Genomic DNA, 18004 nt, shown 5'->3' on the forward strand with positions numbered 1-18004 from the left:
ATTCAAGTTGGGAAGTTTTATACTCCTAAAGAACTTGCTTCATTTTGACTTATTATAAAATCAACTATTAAATTTTTATTTTTGGCCACCTTTTTTATTTCATTGCCACATTTTAAATAAAATTATGAATTTGCCCCTAAATTTTAAAAAATTACAACTTTACCACTGAACTTAAAATTTCTTAATATAATAATAATAATAATAATAAATATTTAAAAAAATAAATTAAATATAATAATTAAAATAAAAATAAAAATTTAATAATAATAATAATAACAATCACAATAACAATAATAATAATAATAATAATAATAATAATAATAATAATAATAATAATAATAATAATTATAATAATAATAACAACAACAACAACAACAATAACAACAACAACAATAATAATAATAATAATAATAATAATAATAATAATAATAATAACAACAAAAATAATAATAATAATAATAATAATAATAATAATAATAATAATAATAATAATAATAATAATAATAATAACAATAATAATAATAGCAATAATAATATATATAAAATTAATAAAAATTTTAAAATAAAATTTTATATAATATATATATATATATATATATATATATATATATATATATATATATATATATATATATATATATATATATATATATATATATATATATATATATATATATAATACCAGTCGCACAAAAAGTGCGACTGGTATTTTTTTTTTTTTTTTTGAATTTCGAATTATGAAATTTTTTTGTTTAATTAATTTATTTTTTAAGTTATTGTTATTTAAATAAATATTGTAATAAATTATTTTATTTTAATATATTATTATATTACGATAATGTTATTATAATAATTAGTTTTGAATTTAAATAATTTATTTGAATTTTTAATTATTTTTTAATATAATAATAATATATTAATTAAAATTTAGTTGTTAATTAATTTTTAATTTTTTATTAATAATTTTTTATTAATTTAGTTGATAATAGTGTTATTAAGTTCAGTGGTAAATTCGTAATTTTTTAAAGTCTAGGGGCAAATTCGTAATTTCATTAGGAAGGGGTGGCGATAAAATGAAAAGGGTTGCGAATTCTAACAATACCCAACAACTATTTTTTCTTCAAAAGTGCCTGTAAGAAACTATAATGGATATATATTCTTATTAAATAATAAATTTGATCGAAAAAAAGTAAGTACAATAAATATTAAAAAAATATTAGAAGAAAGTTAGTAGAAAAAATACGAGGACCACAGCAAATAAAAAAGAAAATTCCACGTGGTAACCCTGAGGTTTTGGGTTTTCCACATGGTAACCAGAACTTTTAAAACATCCATCCGGTAACCTGAGGTTTATCAAATTGTTTCACCGTGACCTTTTTGCACATAAAACGTTAGCAAACGTTAATTTCGAAGCTTTAAGACTATTGTACGCCTATTTATGCGACTCACCATTTCAAATGTCATCAATTTTAACCTTTTCCCCAAAACAATAACTATAACTCTACCATCTTTGAATTTGGGGGAAAATATGATTTGGATGAAAAATGGCATCCTTATTTCTTAGGAAGCCTTGACAAATGAAATTATTTTAGTGGATGATAGTTGATTACATGACAATATTTACCTAATTTGGAATCTAATTTTTTTTATATTGGAGTTGAATTAGTTAAAGTATTCATAAAATTTATTTATAGCAATTTGTATGTCTAACTTAAAATCATATCATATATACTTATAAAAATATTGAAAAATGACAAATATTAATGAAAAAGAAAATGAAACTTTTTTAAATGAGAAAAAGCTTTTAATTTTTTAAAATATCTTTATCTTTTCACTCAAATAAAATAATAATTTGCACGATTTTATTATAACTATTTTATAAAGAATATCACATTTATTTTTTGAAAATAAAAAATAAGAAAAAAATTGTTATAAGTAACATTTATTTTTTGAATAATAAAAAATAAGAAATTAACATTTTTAAATGAAAAAAGCCTTTAATTTTTTAAAATATCTTTATCTTTTCACTCAAATAAAATATTAATTTACACGATTTTATTATAACTATTTTATAAAAAAATATCTCAGTTATTTTTTGAATAATAAAAAATAAAAAAAAAAAATTTTATAAGTAACATTTATTTATTTTCTATATTTAAGTAAAATTACCAAAATACTCTTTTGCCCTAAACCTTATCATCTACCACATAACCTTTATAACCTGTCGGCTTTAACTTTTCCTCCAAAGAACCTCATTGAAACCCTAACCCATTAGCTAAAACCTGTATGCGCGATGACTAACAAGAAACCTACTACTCCCCATATTAAATTACCTAAATACCTTTCTAATTAATTCTATAAATATCTCACAGTAAATCATTTTTTATCCTAAACTTACATTTATTATTGTTACTCAGCCAAAATTTATAGCCAACTCTTATATTATTCAATTTATCATATATACATACATATAATTTCTCATAATTTATCCTACAATCCTTTTCGTATCATTCAATTTATAGACAACTCTTATATCATTCAATTTTACAATTCCCTTCAACCTGATAAAAAAATTAGTTTGTATCAAAAGTTATTCTCAACAACAGTATACATGAAATCAAGTTCAAATATGATTTTTTCTATCAACGGGAACAACAACTGTTATTATGTGAATAGTGCTGAAAACATGATAAATTAAAAAGCTACAATTTGACAATGACAAAGTGTTTGGGTTCTAATTTATATTGTACTGTTTCGTGAATCAAGGAGAAGGGTGTAGAGTCAGGAAAGCATTATACGGTCTAAAACAATCTCCAAAGCATGGTTTGGAAGATTTACTAGCATCTATGAAAAAGTTTGACTACAAACAGAGTAATTCAGATCATACCCTATTCCTCAGGAAGAAAGATGATCGGATCACATGTCTTGTCATTTATGTCGATGATGTGGTCATTACAAGGAATGATTCAGAGGAAATTAGTGAGCTCGAAAGACGGTTATTCCTAGAATTTGAGATGAAAGATTTGGGGAATTTGAAGTACTTTCTAAGGATAGAAGTCATAAGATCAAAGATAGGGATCTTCATCAATCAGAGGAAATATATTCTCGATCTCTTGGCTGAAACAGAAATGATGAATTGCAAACCAGCAGAAAAATCTATAGTGACTAATCATGGGTTTCAAATTATTGAAGGAGCTGAAATGACAGATCAAGACCAATATTGAAAAATGGTAGGGAAACTAATCTATCTGTCAGACATTGTCTATGCTGTAAGTGTAGTAAGCAGATTTATGCATCTTCCTCAAGTGCAACACATGGCGGCAGTAATGAGGATCTTGAGATACTTATAGGGACCAGTAGTAGGGAAATTCTCTTTAGAAGAAATGAGCATTTAGACCTTGTGGCCTATACTGATGTAGATTGTGCTGGTGATTGGGATGATAGGAAGTCAACCTCAGGGTACTTTAATTTGATAGGTGGTAATTTGGTCACTTGAAAGAGTAAGAAGTAGAAGGTGGTCGCCTTATCTAGTGCTGAGGCGAATGAATGAACCTCGTTAAGTTTGTGTGTAGTTTACTCTCCTTCTATATGAATTTGTCCACACGAGTCCATAAAATTTTTTCATGGTATCAAATTCCCGGTTTTGGAGCCTTCAAGAATTCATAAATAATGATGGACTCACATGTAAGAGTAAGTGTTGAGGATATGGCTACATATGATTCCACATCAATAATTTAGTGAGATGTTGACTAATATTACTCTGTACTCTTTGATTTGCATCAAAGTGAAATTTTGTTATTTTTAATAAAGTGGTAATAAATGAAGAGAGAGAATGAATTGTGTGGATAAAATTAAAAAAAAGTTAAAATGTATGAATGAGATTAAAAGAAAATGGAGGATTATTATCCAAAAATAAAAATGATGCAAATTAAATGAGACAGACCAAGAGAGTATGTAAGTTTGGTGGAATATCCCTCCTATTGTCATATTTTGGGGAACGAATCACATAAAGTTCAACTCTATTCTTATATGAGCTTGTCCACACTCAACACGAGCCCATAGATGGTTAAGTGCTTGTCCACACGAGTAGATAGCGATTTTTCAGTAACTAACCATTCAATGAACATATTGAACTAAATTTAGCCCATAAGAAAGAGCACATAAAGCTGATAGAAACCCGTGCAATACACGAATTTTTAAATACGTTAATATTTTAATAAAAGTTTAGACTAATAAAAAAATTAAATTTTAGACTATTTATATTGTAATTTTTGTCATTAAAGTGTTAATAAATTTTTAAAAGGGAATAATTACATTACCGAAAATCAAACAATGTTTTAAGTTGATTGATTTTTATTGCACTATATTTGGTAGCTAAGATAGTCTAATTGCAAACAGACTAATTACAATTGGCTTCTTTTTTACATTAATTTATTTGTTGTCAAATTGTCATTCGGTTCAATATTCTTGATATTTTTCCTAAAATTCACAATTGTAATTATGGTAGTCTAACAATGTAAATGATTGATTTTAATGATCTATTAAATAAATTTTATGTCATTTCAGTTTTAAAGAACAATTGTGGGAAAAAAGACAATTATGTACTTTTAGTAATTTTCTAAATTGCAGTATAATTGGAATAAATGTAATGTATTATGCAGTATAATTTTCAACATAGTACATAATACATTTCGCAGTATACTTTTTTAAACAATACATCATATATATTACACTGTAATTCCGATAATTTGTCAGACAATATATAGTTTTCTACACAACACATCATATATTTCCTAGTATAATTTTTTAAACAGTATGTTTATACTCTATATAATAATGTAATTGGAATAATTGTAATTTATGGCATCCATCAATGTATAAATTTTTCAAAAATATGCAAATTTATAAATATTGTAAATCCAAAAATAAATGTCAATTAATCAAATTCTATTAATAGCGTCCAATGAAAAAAAGATAAATGTCATGCTCACAATTAAACTGCATTATGCTATTATACAATAAAATTAATAGATTGTATGATATATATGAGGAACAACAAAAAGTGCAACAAATCTGTTGATACGAGAATATTCATCATGTGTAAATATTTTCCACCACTTAACTGACAAAACATGGTATAAATCCTATAAAGTTATTTTTTTTTTTACAATTCTTACTTATTTTGTATATATCAGAAGAAAGAAAACAATTTTTTGGAAAACAATATTTTTTTATTTGAAGATTTTAAATGAAAAATATCATCAACTTATTTGAGATAAGAGGTTAAAGATGAAGAAAATTGCGGAAAAAAAAAAGATGGGGAGTGTGATGGTAAATGTAAAATTAAAAACACAGGGCTTAAGTAAAACAAAGGAAGAGTGTGGTGTAAAGAAAGAGTGATGGTAAAAGTATAGCAATAGAGAAAGCAGTAGATAAATGCTATTAAAAAAAAAAACTATAATGTATGAATAAAATTAAAAGAGAATCAAAATAGAAAATGAGGCAAATTAAAAGGATAAAATTAAAAGAGATATCTATAAAATGTTTATTTTTAAAACTTAACTTGTAGGTTTCTCAAGTATGAATGAAATTAAAAGAGACAATCAAAATAGAAAATGAATCAAAATCAGAATATAACAAAACAAACTACAAAGATGGACCATGAAGCTTGTAAACTTCACTAAAAACTAGTGTCAGGTTATCTGCAAAATCAAATAATTTAACATATGCCATGCAACTGTACAAGATACCAATTTCCCTACTAAATAAATGTTGAATTGGTGTAGCAGTATTATTGCTGCCAACCATGCTGCTGATTACGATTCATATTGGATCCCCGACCACTACCTGAACCACCATATGGTCCACCTTGTTGATAATTAGGTGCACCTCCACCATAACCACTGCCCCCACCACCACGTGGGCCACTCGAACCATAGCCACGACCTTGCTGTGAGTATGGGGCATTGCCATAGCCTCCTCCACCACCTTGATTTGCACGGTTGGGGTGATTATATCCCCCACTGGGATTTCCACTCTGGGAATATCTGTTGGGACCTCCAGAAGAGGGTCCTCGAGCCTTGCCATAATGATGGCCGGGACCTGCAGGAATAGAAGATTGCGAGCCATGCATGGGCTGGTTTGGTCCAGGCCGCATCTGGCCATGTGATTGACCAGAGTGCTGAATAGGTGGAAGACGAGCATGTGCTCCAGGATGCTGGAGCTTTTGGCGTTTTGCTGCTTCTTCATGCTGCTGCCTTTGCTGCTGGCGTTTTTTCTTTGTTTGGTACTCGTGTGATGCTTCGTATGTGGGCAAACTGGTTTGGCCAAGAAACAAGTTTTGGTAGCATTCAGATTAGCTTGAGAACAACCGGTTTATATACATTTTAAAGATGTAAAATAGACAGAGAAAATAAAAAACCTCTTAGGATCACATGGCAAAGGATCAGTCCAAAAATACTCCGCATCAAGCGCATCCTTAGCGGAGATCCTCTGTACCAACATGGAATAATTATGAGTGGGAATGTCCTAAAGATAGGCTAAACTGCCAATCTAACATCAGAAATCCAAAATTCATTGAACTGAAGATAGGTCATGAAATAAAAGCATAACGATACAAAGCTCCATAGGTTCAAATAAACTATCAATTAACTAAATCGTCCTTCATACCTGTGCTGGATCAAGAGTCAGCATCCTCTCCAACAACTCTAAAGCATGACGATCAAAGCTGCCACATAAAAAAAAATTACAAAAATGATCAAGAAAACAAGAGACAAAGAGAGTAACTTCTAGTGTGTTTGGGAACCATGATGTCATTAGGAAATCTAAAATTGGCTCCATTTAGCATGTGGCAAATCAAAAAAACTTCAAATTTGGATTTGAGGCCAATTCCACCATTGTATTTTAGATGTAGTCAAAGTTGAAAATTTGTGAAAGACTACCCAAACCAAATATTCTCAAATTCATCATTTAAGATTTTATAATTGAAATTAATTATTTTTCCCAAACACAACCATAAGAATTCACGACTTTCGTGGCATAAAAAAATGAGATATACAAAACTTACTGTCTAAAGTACTCTCGTAATCGTCTTTTCATTGGCCTGTTCGGTTTCAAATTGGCATACCAAGGAAGTTTTGTAACCCCTGGCCAATTGGCCTCATCTGGAGCTCCACAAAGCTCAAAGATCTTATTTATTTGCTCTGGCTACAAAATACCAATACACAAACATATCAACCCATGCATTATAGGGGCTGGAAGGCCCAGAATGAACAAGTTTAGTTTTAGAACGGGTGAGGAGCACGGAGACGCAAGAGGCCCTTAAAGCCTAGGGCAAAGCACAAGACGAAAGCGCAAGCTTTTTGTAGGCGAGGTGCACTTTTTCGCTAAAAAAGCTTAAAATCAACTTTAAAGCATACATAATTACTAAAAAACTGACATTCATATCATAATAGCAAAAGGCTTGAAAACATCCATTATCATTGCGGTAAAATACTACTTTATGGAAAGAATGGTTCCTCAAACTTCATATTGAAGTGAATTTGGATTTCGAGTTTTGTTTCTTTTCAAAAAATATAAAATAAAACAAATAAAAAAAAACTTAAGATAATTATCCAGCCAAACAAAGAGGCGCCTGATCTCGTGGTGCACAAGGCGCAAAGCGAGATGCGCTTTTTAAAACTAAGCAAGTGATATTGGCTGGTGAGTGATAATGGCTAAAAATTTTGAAGGGTTTTTGAACATGGATTTGTTGGTGGTTGCTTTTATTATTTTGGATTTATTGAGGATGAAACAAGAAGTAATTTTATTCTTTTAGTGTTCACAAATGGTGGGCAAGTCAAGCAATAATGTTTGGTTTTTGAAGCAGTTCATGAGGCTCAGTTGTGTAGAGTGAATTCTGTGGCTTGTGAATTGTTTAAATCTGCAGCTAGTTGTTAAATTTGTCCAACCAATTAAAGCGTCATGGATGGGTTTTATTTGTTGAGCAATATTACTTGGAAGAATTTTACTTGTATTATAGTGCTCTCTTTGGGCAGCAAAAGCAATTCCAAAACTTCTTTATGTCGGCAAGTGTACTTGGGCTTTGCAGATTGTCGCTGACTTATTAGTTGGATGATTTGTCTTGGTTGTTGAATATGTTAAGAAAGCCAGGCAACAGAAGCTCATCTGCGTAGTTTCACAAGTGAAGAGGCTGAAGTACGAAAGTTCAAAAGATTCATAGAAGATATGATGTTTCAAAATGAGTACAACTTTGAAACAATAGAAACTTAGGGGGATGAGAAGATAACAACAAAAGGAATTTTCTCTTACGCAAGGGAGTATGCACTCATTATGCGTAAAATTCATTGAAGATTGGATGTCAAGCAATCTTAACTCTCAAGTTGTCATAGTTTAGCTATTAGTATACAAATATAAATGTTAGCAAGTAGTTGTGTACTGTGTACTATGTAGCATGTTTTCAGCTATGATAGCAAGAGCCAACTGCTTTTAGATGTCTTTACTCTTTCGAGTTTTACTTAGCATACAAGTAGAAACACTTTAACGGTGATGACGTTTAATTAGCTTTGTTCAACCATCTACACTAAAAGCATGTGCTAGCCTCTTGCATTTGTAACAAATAGGGCTTCTATATTAGCTAAATAAGCATGTACAAGAAAAGGAAGCACAGCATGAATCTCTCCCTCCTTTCTTTTCTTACCTCATCTTTGCCAGGAAATACCGGTTTCCCATGGAGAAGCTCCGCAAAGATACATCCAACTGACCACATGTCAACAGCAGGACCATACTTTGTGCTACCAAGCAACAATTCAGGAGGTCTGTTTCATAATAACAAATCAAACTTGACCCAAAATAATCAAAAAAAAGTTAAAATTTTCTTCCTAGTTCATCAAATCAACCACATACCTATACCACAAGGTAATGACACGATTAGTGAGATTCCCATTATGATCATTTGAGAAGGAGCGAGCAAGACCAAAATCTGCAAGCTTTAGCATCCCTTGATTGTCTATGAGAAGATTTGAACCTGATCAAAAGAAACACAAGACATTGTTAGGCCCACATCCTAATTCAGTGAAGTAACCAGATTAAGACCTTGTGGAATAAGACCTTTAATATCACGATGCAGTACTTGATTTACATGACAATAATGAAGACCTGTCAACAGCTGTCTCATGTAGCACTGGAACCGTAAAATGCTTAAATTAGCTCTTCAATCAATTTATAAATCAGAAGAACCAGTGCACTTCAAACATTACCTTGATCTGGGGAACAGTGAACCTCATCCCAGGACGATCAGCAAGACCAGTTAAATCGTGATCCATATAATCAAAGACCATGTAGATCCCTCCTTTATATTTATTACCATCTGCAACCAGCATTCAAAGGTCACATAGTCTGAACCATAGAAAAAATGGTATGTATAACAGTACAGTAACGGCATAAAAACCACGCTAAATACCTGGCCTCCCTTGTTCGTCTTTCTCAGGACCTAGAATAGTACAAGCAATAAATGCATCAGTATGACATGCCACAAATGCATACATGTTAGCCAGAAAGACAGCAGCTAATATGAAGGAATCCATTGCAAAGATGAGCAAGCTTGAGTATGAAGCTAATATGGAGAAAATGAACTCAAAGAGAACATGAGAAAGAGATGAAGAAAACTGAATTATTATTGTTCTATGTTTATAAGTTGAGAATACATCTTATATATAGGAGATAACTAGCTTCAAGAGAAACAAACTAACAGCTAATATATTTAACTAAAACTAACGGCTATTACTTGTACATAATAGGCTATGTATAACCAACATCCCCCCTCAAATTGGGAGAGGAATAAAATGAAACTCCCAATTTGTGCAACAATTCATTAAATTGTGGTGAAGGCAAAATTTTGGTCATAACATCAGCTAACTGATGTCTTGTAGGAAGATAACTAAGTTGTAGAAGCCCTTCTAAGACCTTCTCCCTTGTGAAGTGACAATCTAATTCAATGTGTTTAGTCCTATCGTGAAAGACAGGATTTTTGGCAATGTGTAAAGTAGATTGATTGTCACAATGCAAGGTGACAGGCTTGAGGTCATGGAACCCCAACTCTTCCAATAATCTGACCACCCAAGTTACTTCTGAAGCTGTTGCTGCCATTGCTCTGTACTCTGCTTCAAAAGAAGATTTGGAGACCGTTGATTGCTTCTTAGACCTCCATGAAATAGGTGACTTTCCTAACAAGAGAATGAAACCTGTCATTGACCTCCTTGAATCTGGACAAGCAGCCCAATCTGAATCAGAAAAAGCTTGTAAAACAAGCTGATTTGAACTTTACAACAGAATGCCTTGATTCGTTGTATGAAACACATATCTTAATGTATGTAGCAATGCATTCCAATGTGGAATTCTTGGTGTCTGCATGAATTGACTGAGATACTGAGTTGTGAAGCTCAAATCTGGCCTTGTATTAGTAAGGAAGTTAAGTTTTCCTACCAATGATCTGTATAGTTCTGGTTCCTTTAAAAGCTCTCCCTCTGTGCTAGTTAACTTGCAAGCTAGTAGAAGAGGTGTAACAGCTTTCTTTGTAAAATCTTCATGCTGCTCCACACTTGCTAACAATTCTTTTACAAACTTCTTTTTGAGAAATCATGATTCCATCTGAAACATAAGTAATTTCTAATCCCAAAAAATAGTGTAACAAACCCAAGTCTTTGATACTGAATTGCTTGTGCAAATGAGCTTTTAAAGCTGTAATACTCTCCAAATCATTTCCTATAACAACTATATCATCAACATAGACTGCCATTATTACCTCCTTGTCTCCTTGCCTTTTGATAAATAAGGAATGATCATTCATGGACTGCTTAAAACCTTGACTGAGCAACTCATCATGAAGCTTTTCAAACCACTGTCTGCTTGCCTGCTTCAATCCATACAAGGACTTCTGAAGTTTGCAAACCTTGTGTTCTGGATTGTCCATGCCTGGAGGAACTCTCATGTACACTTCTTCATGGAGAATCCCATGTAAGAAAGCATTGTTCACATCTAATTGGTATATGTTCCAATGCTTGTGAACTGCCAAAGATAACAAACACCTGATAGTGGTCATTTTGACCACTGGACTGAAAGTCTCTGAGTAGTCTACCCCATATCTTTGAGTAAATCCTTGTGCTACTAATCTTGCCTTCCTTCTCTCTAATGTCCCATCAGCTTTCAGTTTATTTTTAAACACCCATTTGCATCCAATTGTTCTTTTGCCTGCAGGTAGATCAGTCAGAACCCAAGTTTTGTTATCAAGAAGAGCTTTGATCTCAGCATCCATTGCTGCAACCCAAGATGAATCCCTAGCTGCTTCTGCATATGTGCTTGGTTCATTTGATATGTTATCACTGAAACTCAGCAATGAAAAAAATGAATCATCATTCAAGGAAACGAGGTTACACCAATGTGATGAAAGAGTTGTAGTACTCTGTATACTATTGCACTTATAGTCTTTCAGATATGAGGGTGGTATTGAAACTCTTGTAGATTTCCTGGCTAGAGTTGGTGGTGTATTTGAGGAAATATCTGACATAGATGTATCAGTAGAAGACTGTTCTATAGATGATGATGAAGAATTGGTATTATTTGAAATTTGAGAATTTGATGTAAGTTCAGAAGAAAAAGGAATGGATTTTTCAATAAAAGTATTTGTAAGAGGTGTAACCATTGGTAGGAAAATAGGATTGTGATTTTGTTTTTCTGTGTTTGAATAATGAAAAGGAAGATGGTTCTCATAGAACAGAACATGTCTTGAAATGAAAACTTGATTTGTCTCCATATCCAGTAATTTATAACCCTTCTGTGAACTAGAATAACCGATGAATACACATGAGGCTTCTCTTGAATGAAATTTCTTCTTGCCTGGAGCTATGTTGGTTGCAAAACATAAACAACCAAAAACCTTGAGATGTGAAATATCTGCCTTATGCTTGTATAGCCTGTTGTAGGGTGTGTCAAGATTAATGCTCTTCAATGGTGTTCTGTTGTTTAAATAAGTAGCACATAGAATACAGTCACCCCAAAATCTGATAGGCAAATTAGCTTGAAAATACAAAGCTCTCCCTACCTACAGAAGATGTCTATGCTTCCTTTCCACCACACCATTTTGATGTGGCGTGTAAGGACAGCTACTTTGCTGAATGATGCCATGTAATTGACAATAAGACTTCAAATCTCCTTCAACAAATTCTTGAGCATTATCAGTCCTAATACTTAAAACTTTTACACCAAATTGAGTGTTGACATAACTACAAAAATTTGCAAAAATCTTAGGGACTTCAGATTTGGATTTTAGCAAATGTACCCAAGTAAACCTGCTGTAATCATCCACAATCGTCAAAAACTGATTACAACCAGTATATGTTTTATTGATATATAATCCTCACAAATCTATGTGCAACAATGCAAAAGGAAACTTAGTCCTGATGCTACTTTGAGGAAAAGACAATTTAGTCTGTTTGGCCTTAGGACAAATTTTACAGATGCTGTCATGAACAACAGATTTGACATTACAATATGGCAACATTGACCGTAATTGAAGAAAAGGAACATGACCTAATCTGAGATGCCAAAGTTTTTCTTCATTTGTTACATTGCTAGAAACTGAAAAACATTTTTTATTGGATTGATTGACTCCTAAAACTTCAAAATTTCCTGCTTGAACTTCTGTGATTGAGCTTGGTGTAAAACTGTATAAGCCTGCTTGTAGTTTACCAAGTACTGTTGGCCTCTCTTTCACTGAATGGCCCTGAATATGGCAGGTGTTAGAATTGAAAACAACTTGATAGTCCATATCCTCACAGAGTTTTGCTACAGAAATTAGATAGAACTGAAAGTCTGGTACATGTAAAACGTGCTTTAATTCAATGATTGGGTTAGACTGAAGTCTGACTGTACCAATATGTTTAACAGGAACTTTCCTTCCATCAGGAATCCTAATATAGTTCTTGGCACCAGAGAACACAACATACTCACTGAACAAGCTCAAATCACAAACCAATGATCTGTAGCCCCGCTGTCTATAAACCATCTGCCATTTATAGATGATAGAAAACAAAATTTACCTACTAGCATGGCATGTGGTGCATCATGATTGATTTGTTTAGAGTCATTGGATTGCATTTTCTCTACCAAAGAAATGAGATGATGATACTGAGACTGTGTGATACCCTTGTTTGCCTCACTACTGGTTCCAATTTCATACTGTGTTCCATCCATTTCATTTGAGTTAGAGAGTGTAGCATTAGCCTTTCTGTCTTTGAAAACTTTAAAGTTTGGTGGATAACCATGTAGCTCATAGCATCTTTGATTGCTATGCCCTGGAATTTAACAATGTGTGCAGAAGTAATAGGGCCTTTTTTCATTGTTCTGTCTGAAACCACCTCTAGCATTACTTGCATCACCATGACCTTTGTTATCTCTGCCAGTAGCTGTAGCAAATGACCTAGAACCATTACAGCTATTCTTGTATGGTTTGTGGTAAGGCTTGAAATCAGTGTATTTCCTTTTATCTGCTGCAAATACCATGTTCTCAGAGGTTTGCATGACTGAGATGCTCCTGTGTTGTTTTTGAACAAGAAACCTATAGGCTTGGTTCACTGAGGGCAATGGCTGCATCATTAGCACATTGCTCCTGACTTTACTAAAGTCATCACTCAACTTCATGAGAAATTGTATCAACCTTTGTTCTTGTTGCATCTTGTGTATTTTCTGAGTAAGATTGCAAGTGCATTGATTGCAAGTGCAAGAAGGAAATGGATAGACGGAGTGGATCTCATCCCAAATTCTCTTGATGTTAGTGTAAAATTCTGCAATATTCTGTGTGCCTTGAGCAATTTCAGACAATTGATGTTCTAGAGCATATAATTGTGGCCCTGAGGTTTGCCCATACCTATCCTCTAGGTCCTTCCAAATTTTCCTGGCTGTATTGTAATATAAAACAGACTTGGCAATGGTGGTATCCAAATTAAACAAAAGCCAGGAGATGATCAAATCATTACATCTCTCCCATGGTTTGCACTCAACAGAATCAGAACTAGGTTCAGGCAAGGAACCATCAACAAACGCAACCTTATTCTTTGCAGAAAGTGCAATCAATATACACCTCCTCCAGTCACCATAACCATCTCCATTAAATTTTACAGAAACTAGTTGAGAACTTGTGTCAGAAGGATGAATATAGTATATGGAATAAGGAGCAGAAGTGAGAGGAAGAACAGAAACAGAATCTAAAAGCATTTTGCGTAATTTGTCAAGAAAACCGATCTTGAATAGAGATAATGAGTAATGTAATGAATTGAATTATGAAATTGAAATCGAAAAATGAAGTAAGAATCGAGTATAAGATCAATGAAAAAAAAATTAACACAAATTCTCAACAAAATTGTACATACTATATGAAAATCATCAAGAAGTGCATAAGAAAATCATCAAGATTGAACATTATTGCTGGCTATGAATTCCAGCCCCAAAATTCAGAACCCTAATAATTGTGGGTTTCTCTTTGTTCGAAATCTCACAATGTTTGTTGGGTTTGGTGTTTAAGCCATCAACAATGGCGGATTAAGGTGAAATCCGAAACAAAGAATCAACAATGGCGGAGAAGGTTTCAACGGGAAATCGAGGAACAAAGAATACCTGTTTTGGTTCCTGAACTTACAAATTGGTTTTGAAGAGAATTGGTTTTGATACCAAGATCTGCGTGGGAATTGAAAAAAAAAATCTGATTCATTTTGCTGGCTCTGATATCAAGAAGGAATCCATTGCAAAGATGAGCAAGCTTGAGTATGAAGCTAATATGGAGAAAATGAACTCAAAGAGAACATGAGAAAGAGATGAAGAAAACTGAATTATTATTGTTCTATGTTTATAAGTTGAGAATACATCTTATATATAGGAGATAACTAGCTTCAAGAGAAACAAACTAACAGCTAATATATTTAACTAAAACTAACGGCTATTACTTGTACATAATAGGCTATGTATAACCAACAACATCAGTATGACATGCCACAAATGCATACATGTTAGCCAGAAAGACAGCAGCTAAAAGTCATTGTATGTTACCAGGGGAAGTGACGATCTCCTTTAGTTTAATCACATTTTCATGATGAAGCTTCTTTAGAATCTTGATTTCACGAATGGCAGTGATTGGAAACTGAAGCAACAGCAAAACTCATTACACATCTTTTGCAGGAAGTTTAGAACACAATTTGACAATAAATTTTAATAATTTTAAAAATCAACATTTAATGCATGATGGAGAGGGCGTACCCCTTCTTTTTCATTGTCCATTCTTATTTTCTTCAAAGCAACAATTTCTCCGGTTTCGATTTCTCTAGCCATGAAAACTTGTCTGTAGTTACCAAAGTCAAGACCAAATACGATCAGATCATTCCATAATTTAGTATACCATAAAATGATTATGATTAAATATTTAATACCATTGTATGTCAATAAACCAATTCATGATACACACCATATTTGTGTTGTTTACTAGGGCATGACACAAAAAATTCAAATTTGTTTCATTCAATCACAGAAGTATCAAGCAATCAAATCGAAACAATCAAAATCAAAATTTGGTAGGTTAAAATCCATAATAATACACAATGAACACAATCAAGAAACTACATAAATACAGAAAAAAAATCAGAATTTGGTAGGTTAAAAGGCTATGAATTGAAGAAAAGAATCAATATAAATTTTAATTTTAATCAGAATGAAGAGGATAAGAGATTAAAAAAAATAATTTACCCATAAGTTCCTTCACCGATTTGTTCCAATTTATCGAAACAATCGACGCTCCTAGAACCCCAAGTAGGGGATTCGTGAAGATTTAGTTGTCCTGGAGCTGCCACCGCCATGTTTGCGAGCAGTGGATCTAGAAAAAAAAAAAAAAAAAAAAACAAGTGTTGTCAACCATTTAATAGTAAATTGAAATTATAATTTGATCAAATCAAAATTCAACTACCCAACACAACACAATTTCGACTCACTTGACACCCTAATTGAATTAATCATATATTCTTGCACAAATTCAATACTAATATTGGTTCCTATTTAAGCCCCCAATTCTATGAAATAAACAAATAGAAACAAATTCATTCGGAAACAAAAAAAGAGGTCGACCTAAAAAAGTACCTAGTTGAAACTCTAAGGGCCTAACAATGGAATTACGCAGCGTGATTGACGATCGACGAGTGGCGACCGGAGAGCAGGTGAGTGCGGAGGAAGGGAGAAGAAAGTATTGAGAGTTACGGAGGAGGATGTTTTGAGGTGAGGCTGTGAGAGTGAGCGTAAATAATGATTTCTGCCGTTAGAGAAAATGAAAAAGAGAGAAAATGTCGCGTAAGAGAAAATACCGCAGCGAAAAATTCAACTTCTTCTGTTTTACATTACTAGGTTTTTTTCTTTTGACCGGCTCAATTTTTTTAAAAGAGGTATTAGTAAATACTGTAATTTAGGGGGTGTTTGGTTGGGGTTAATAAACAAAGGGAAAGGGAATGGGTAGACCCGATTCCCTTTGTTGTTGTTTGTTTGCCACTCACTATCATACCCTTTCTCCATATTTAGTTTTGGGATTACTCATAATTAGGGCTTCCTCATTCCCCAACCCCCCGTACCTTTTCCATTCCATTCCTCCTGCATTACCCTCTCCTCTCAAACCCTACACACAGCCGTCCGCCTCCTCCCTCAAGTTTTCCTCTCTTCCTCACGACGACCGGCCGCCATTGTTCGTAGCATTCTTCTTCTCAATCTTGATTTCGCGGCCGCCATTGTCAAATGTGACGGTTCTGTGACGGTTCGTGTTCTTGATGAATCTCTTCACTCTTTTGCTGCGTCTTTTCTCTTCACTCTTTTTCCTAATTTCTGCGGCTTTTTTGATGGATTGAAATTCATATTCGTGTTCTTGAAGAATCTTTGTTCTACCGCCATTGATGAATCTCTGTGCTGCGTTCTTGTTCCACCGCCATTGATGAATCTCTGTTCGTGTTCTGCTGCATTCTTGTTCTACCGCCATTGTTCCTAATCTCTGAATTTCTGTTCATAATTTATGTTCCTAATCTCTAAATTTCTGTGATTAATTGAATTTCTGGGTTCAATCTGAAGTTGTTTTTATCAAGCTTGATTGTATTTTGATGAGTGTAATTGGATTTGCTTGATTGTTTTTATCAAGCTTGATTGTATTTTAATGGGTGTAATTGGATTTGCTTGACTGTTTTTATCAATCTGAAGTAATTTCTGTTTGATTGTTTTTATCAAGTTGTTCTTAATGATTAAAGATTTGCTACATGAAAAACTCATAATTTGATTCCTTAACTTGAACCAAACAGTCACAAAGGGAATCAATGAGCAGTTCATTCTGTTTCCTGAACACAACCAAACGACAAGGCTAAATTAGGGGAATCCATTCCTTTCTCCTTCATTCCCTTTCCTCATTCCATTCTGATTCCCTTGTGCGAACCAAACGCTCCCTTAAGTTAATAAATTATTTTTATGTGGTAAAATTTAATAGAATGAAAATTTGTAATTTTAATTTATATTTTTTATATTTAATTATTATATTATTATTTTTTTTATTTTTATGTATTAATTTACAAATTACGGTTATTAATTAGAAATTATTGATTTTTTATATATATTCTTATACGGTACTTTTCTTTATTTAGGAGGCATTTTTTATCTTTTGACTACCAACTCTTAAGTAGAAGTGATTATAGGCGGATTGAGTGAATATTGGATTAGATTTGCCTCAAAAATTTTATCTGCTAGTCTAAAATTTTAAAAAATACACCTGCTTTAGAAGAATTAATTTATTTGTTGCTATCAGCCTATTTTCTAAAGATTTTTCGCATTAAGTCAAATAAAAGTTTTAAAATAAAGTCCGACAAATTACTTTCTGATCACTTCTTTAACAATAGTAAAGCCAAAAGGCAACACTTACTATACAAACAAGAGACACCAGACAACT

At 32.6% G+C, this 18004-nt stretch overlaps 1 protein-coding gene across 2 annotated transcripts; it reads right to left on the reverse strand.

Annotated features, from left to right (window-relative positions):
* Positions 1-5498: 5498 nt before the first annotated feature.
* LOC130814942 (cyclin-dependent kinase C-2-like) lies at positions 5499-16407 on the reverse strand. 2 transcript variants are annotated; one of them, XM_057681238.1, is made up of 13 exons: positions 16162-16388; positions 15787-15913; positions 15304-15385; positions 15097-15187; positions 9461-9490; positions 9258-9367; positions 9109-9181; positions 8905-9025; positions 8699-8816; positions 7067-7206; positions 6670-6727; positions 6422-6492; positions 5499-6317 (listed from the first exon to the last, which is right to left on the reverse strand). In XM_057681238.1, the coding sequence occupies exons 2-13, from the start codon at positions 15894-15896 to the stop codon at positions 5792-5794; spliced, it is 1530 nt and encodes a 509-aa protein (XP_057537221.1). In that variant the 5' UTR covers positions 15897-15913; positions 16162-16388; the 3' UTR covers positions 5499-5791. The 2 variants fall into 2 exon arrangements, with proteins under 2 accessions (XP_057537221.1, XP_057537219.1); XM_057681236.1 differs by having other exon boundaries at positions 5501-6317; positions 16174-16407.
* Between the last annotated feature and the right edge of the window lie 1597 nt (positions 16408-18004).

The sequence above is a fragment of the Amaranthus tricolor genome, chromosome 6 (assembly GCF_026212465.1).
Source record: "Amaranthus tricolor cultivar Red isolate AtriRed21 chromosome 6, ASM2621246v1, whole genome shotgun sequence".
In the NCBI taxonomy this organism is placed as follows: Eukaryota; Viridiplantae; Streptophyta; class Magnoliopsida; order Caryophyllales; family Amaranthaceae; genus Amaranthus; species Amaranthus tricolor.

Excerpts from the sequence above, each read along its gene's own strand:
- LOC130814942 (XM_057681238.1), bottom strand. The coding sequence starts at position 15,896 with ATGGCGGTGGCAGCTCCAGGACAACTAAATCTTCACGAATCCCCTACT. Across the intron at positions 9,182-9,257 it reads TCACTGTTCCCCAGATCAAG|TGCTACATGAGACAGCTGTT; the intron begins GTAATGTTTGAA and ends TTACGGTTCCAG. Across the intron at positions 6,493-6,669 it reads TGACTCTTGATCCAGCACAG|AGGATCTCCGCTAAGGATGC; the intron begins GTATGAAGGACG and ends ATGTTGGTACAG.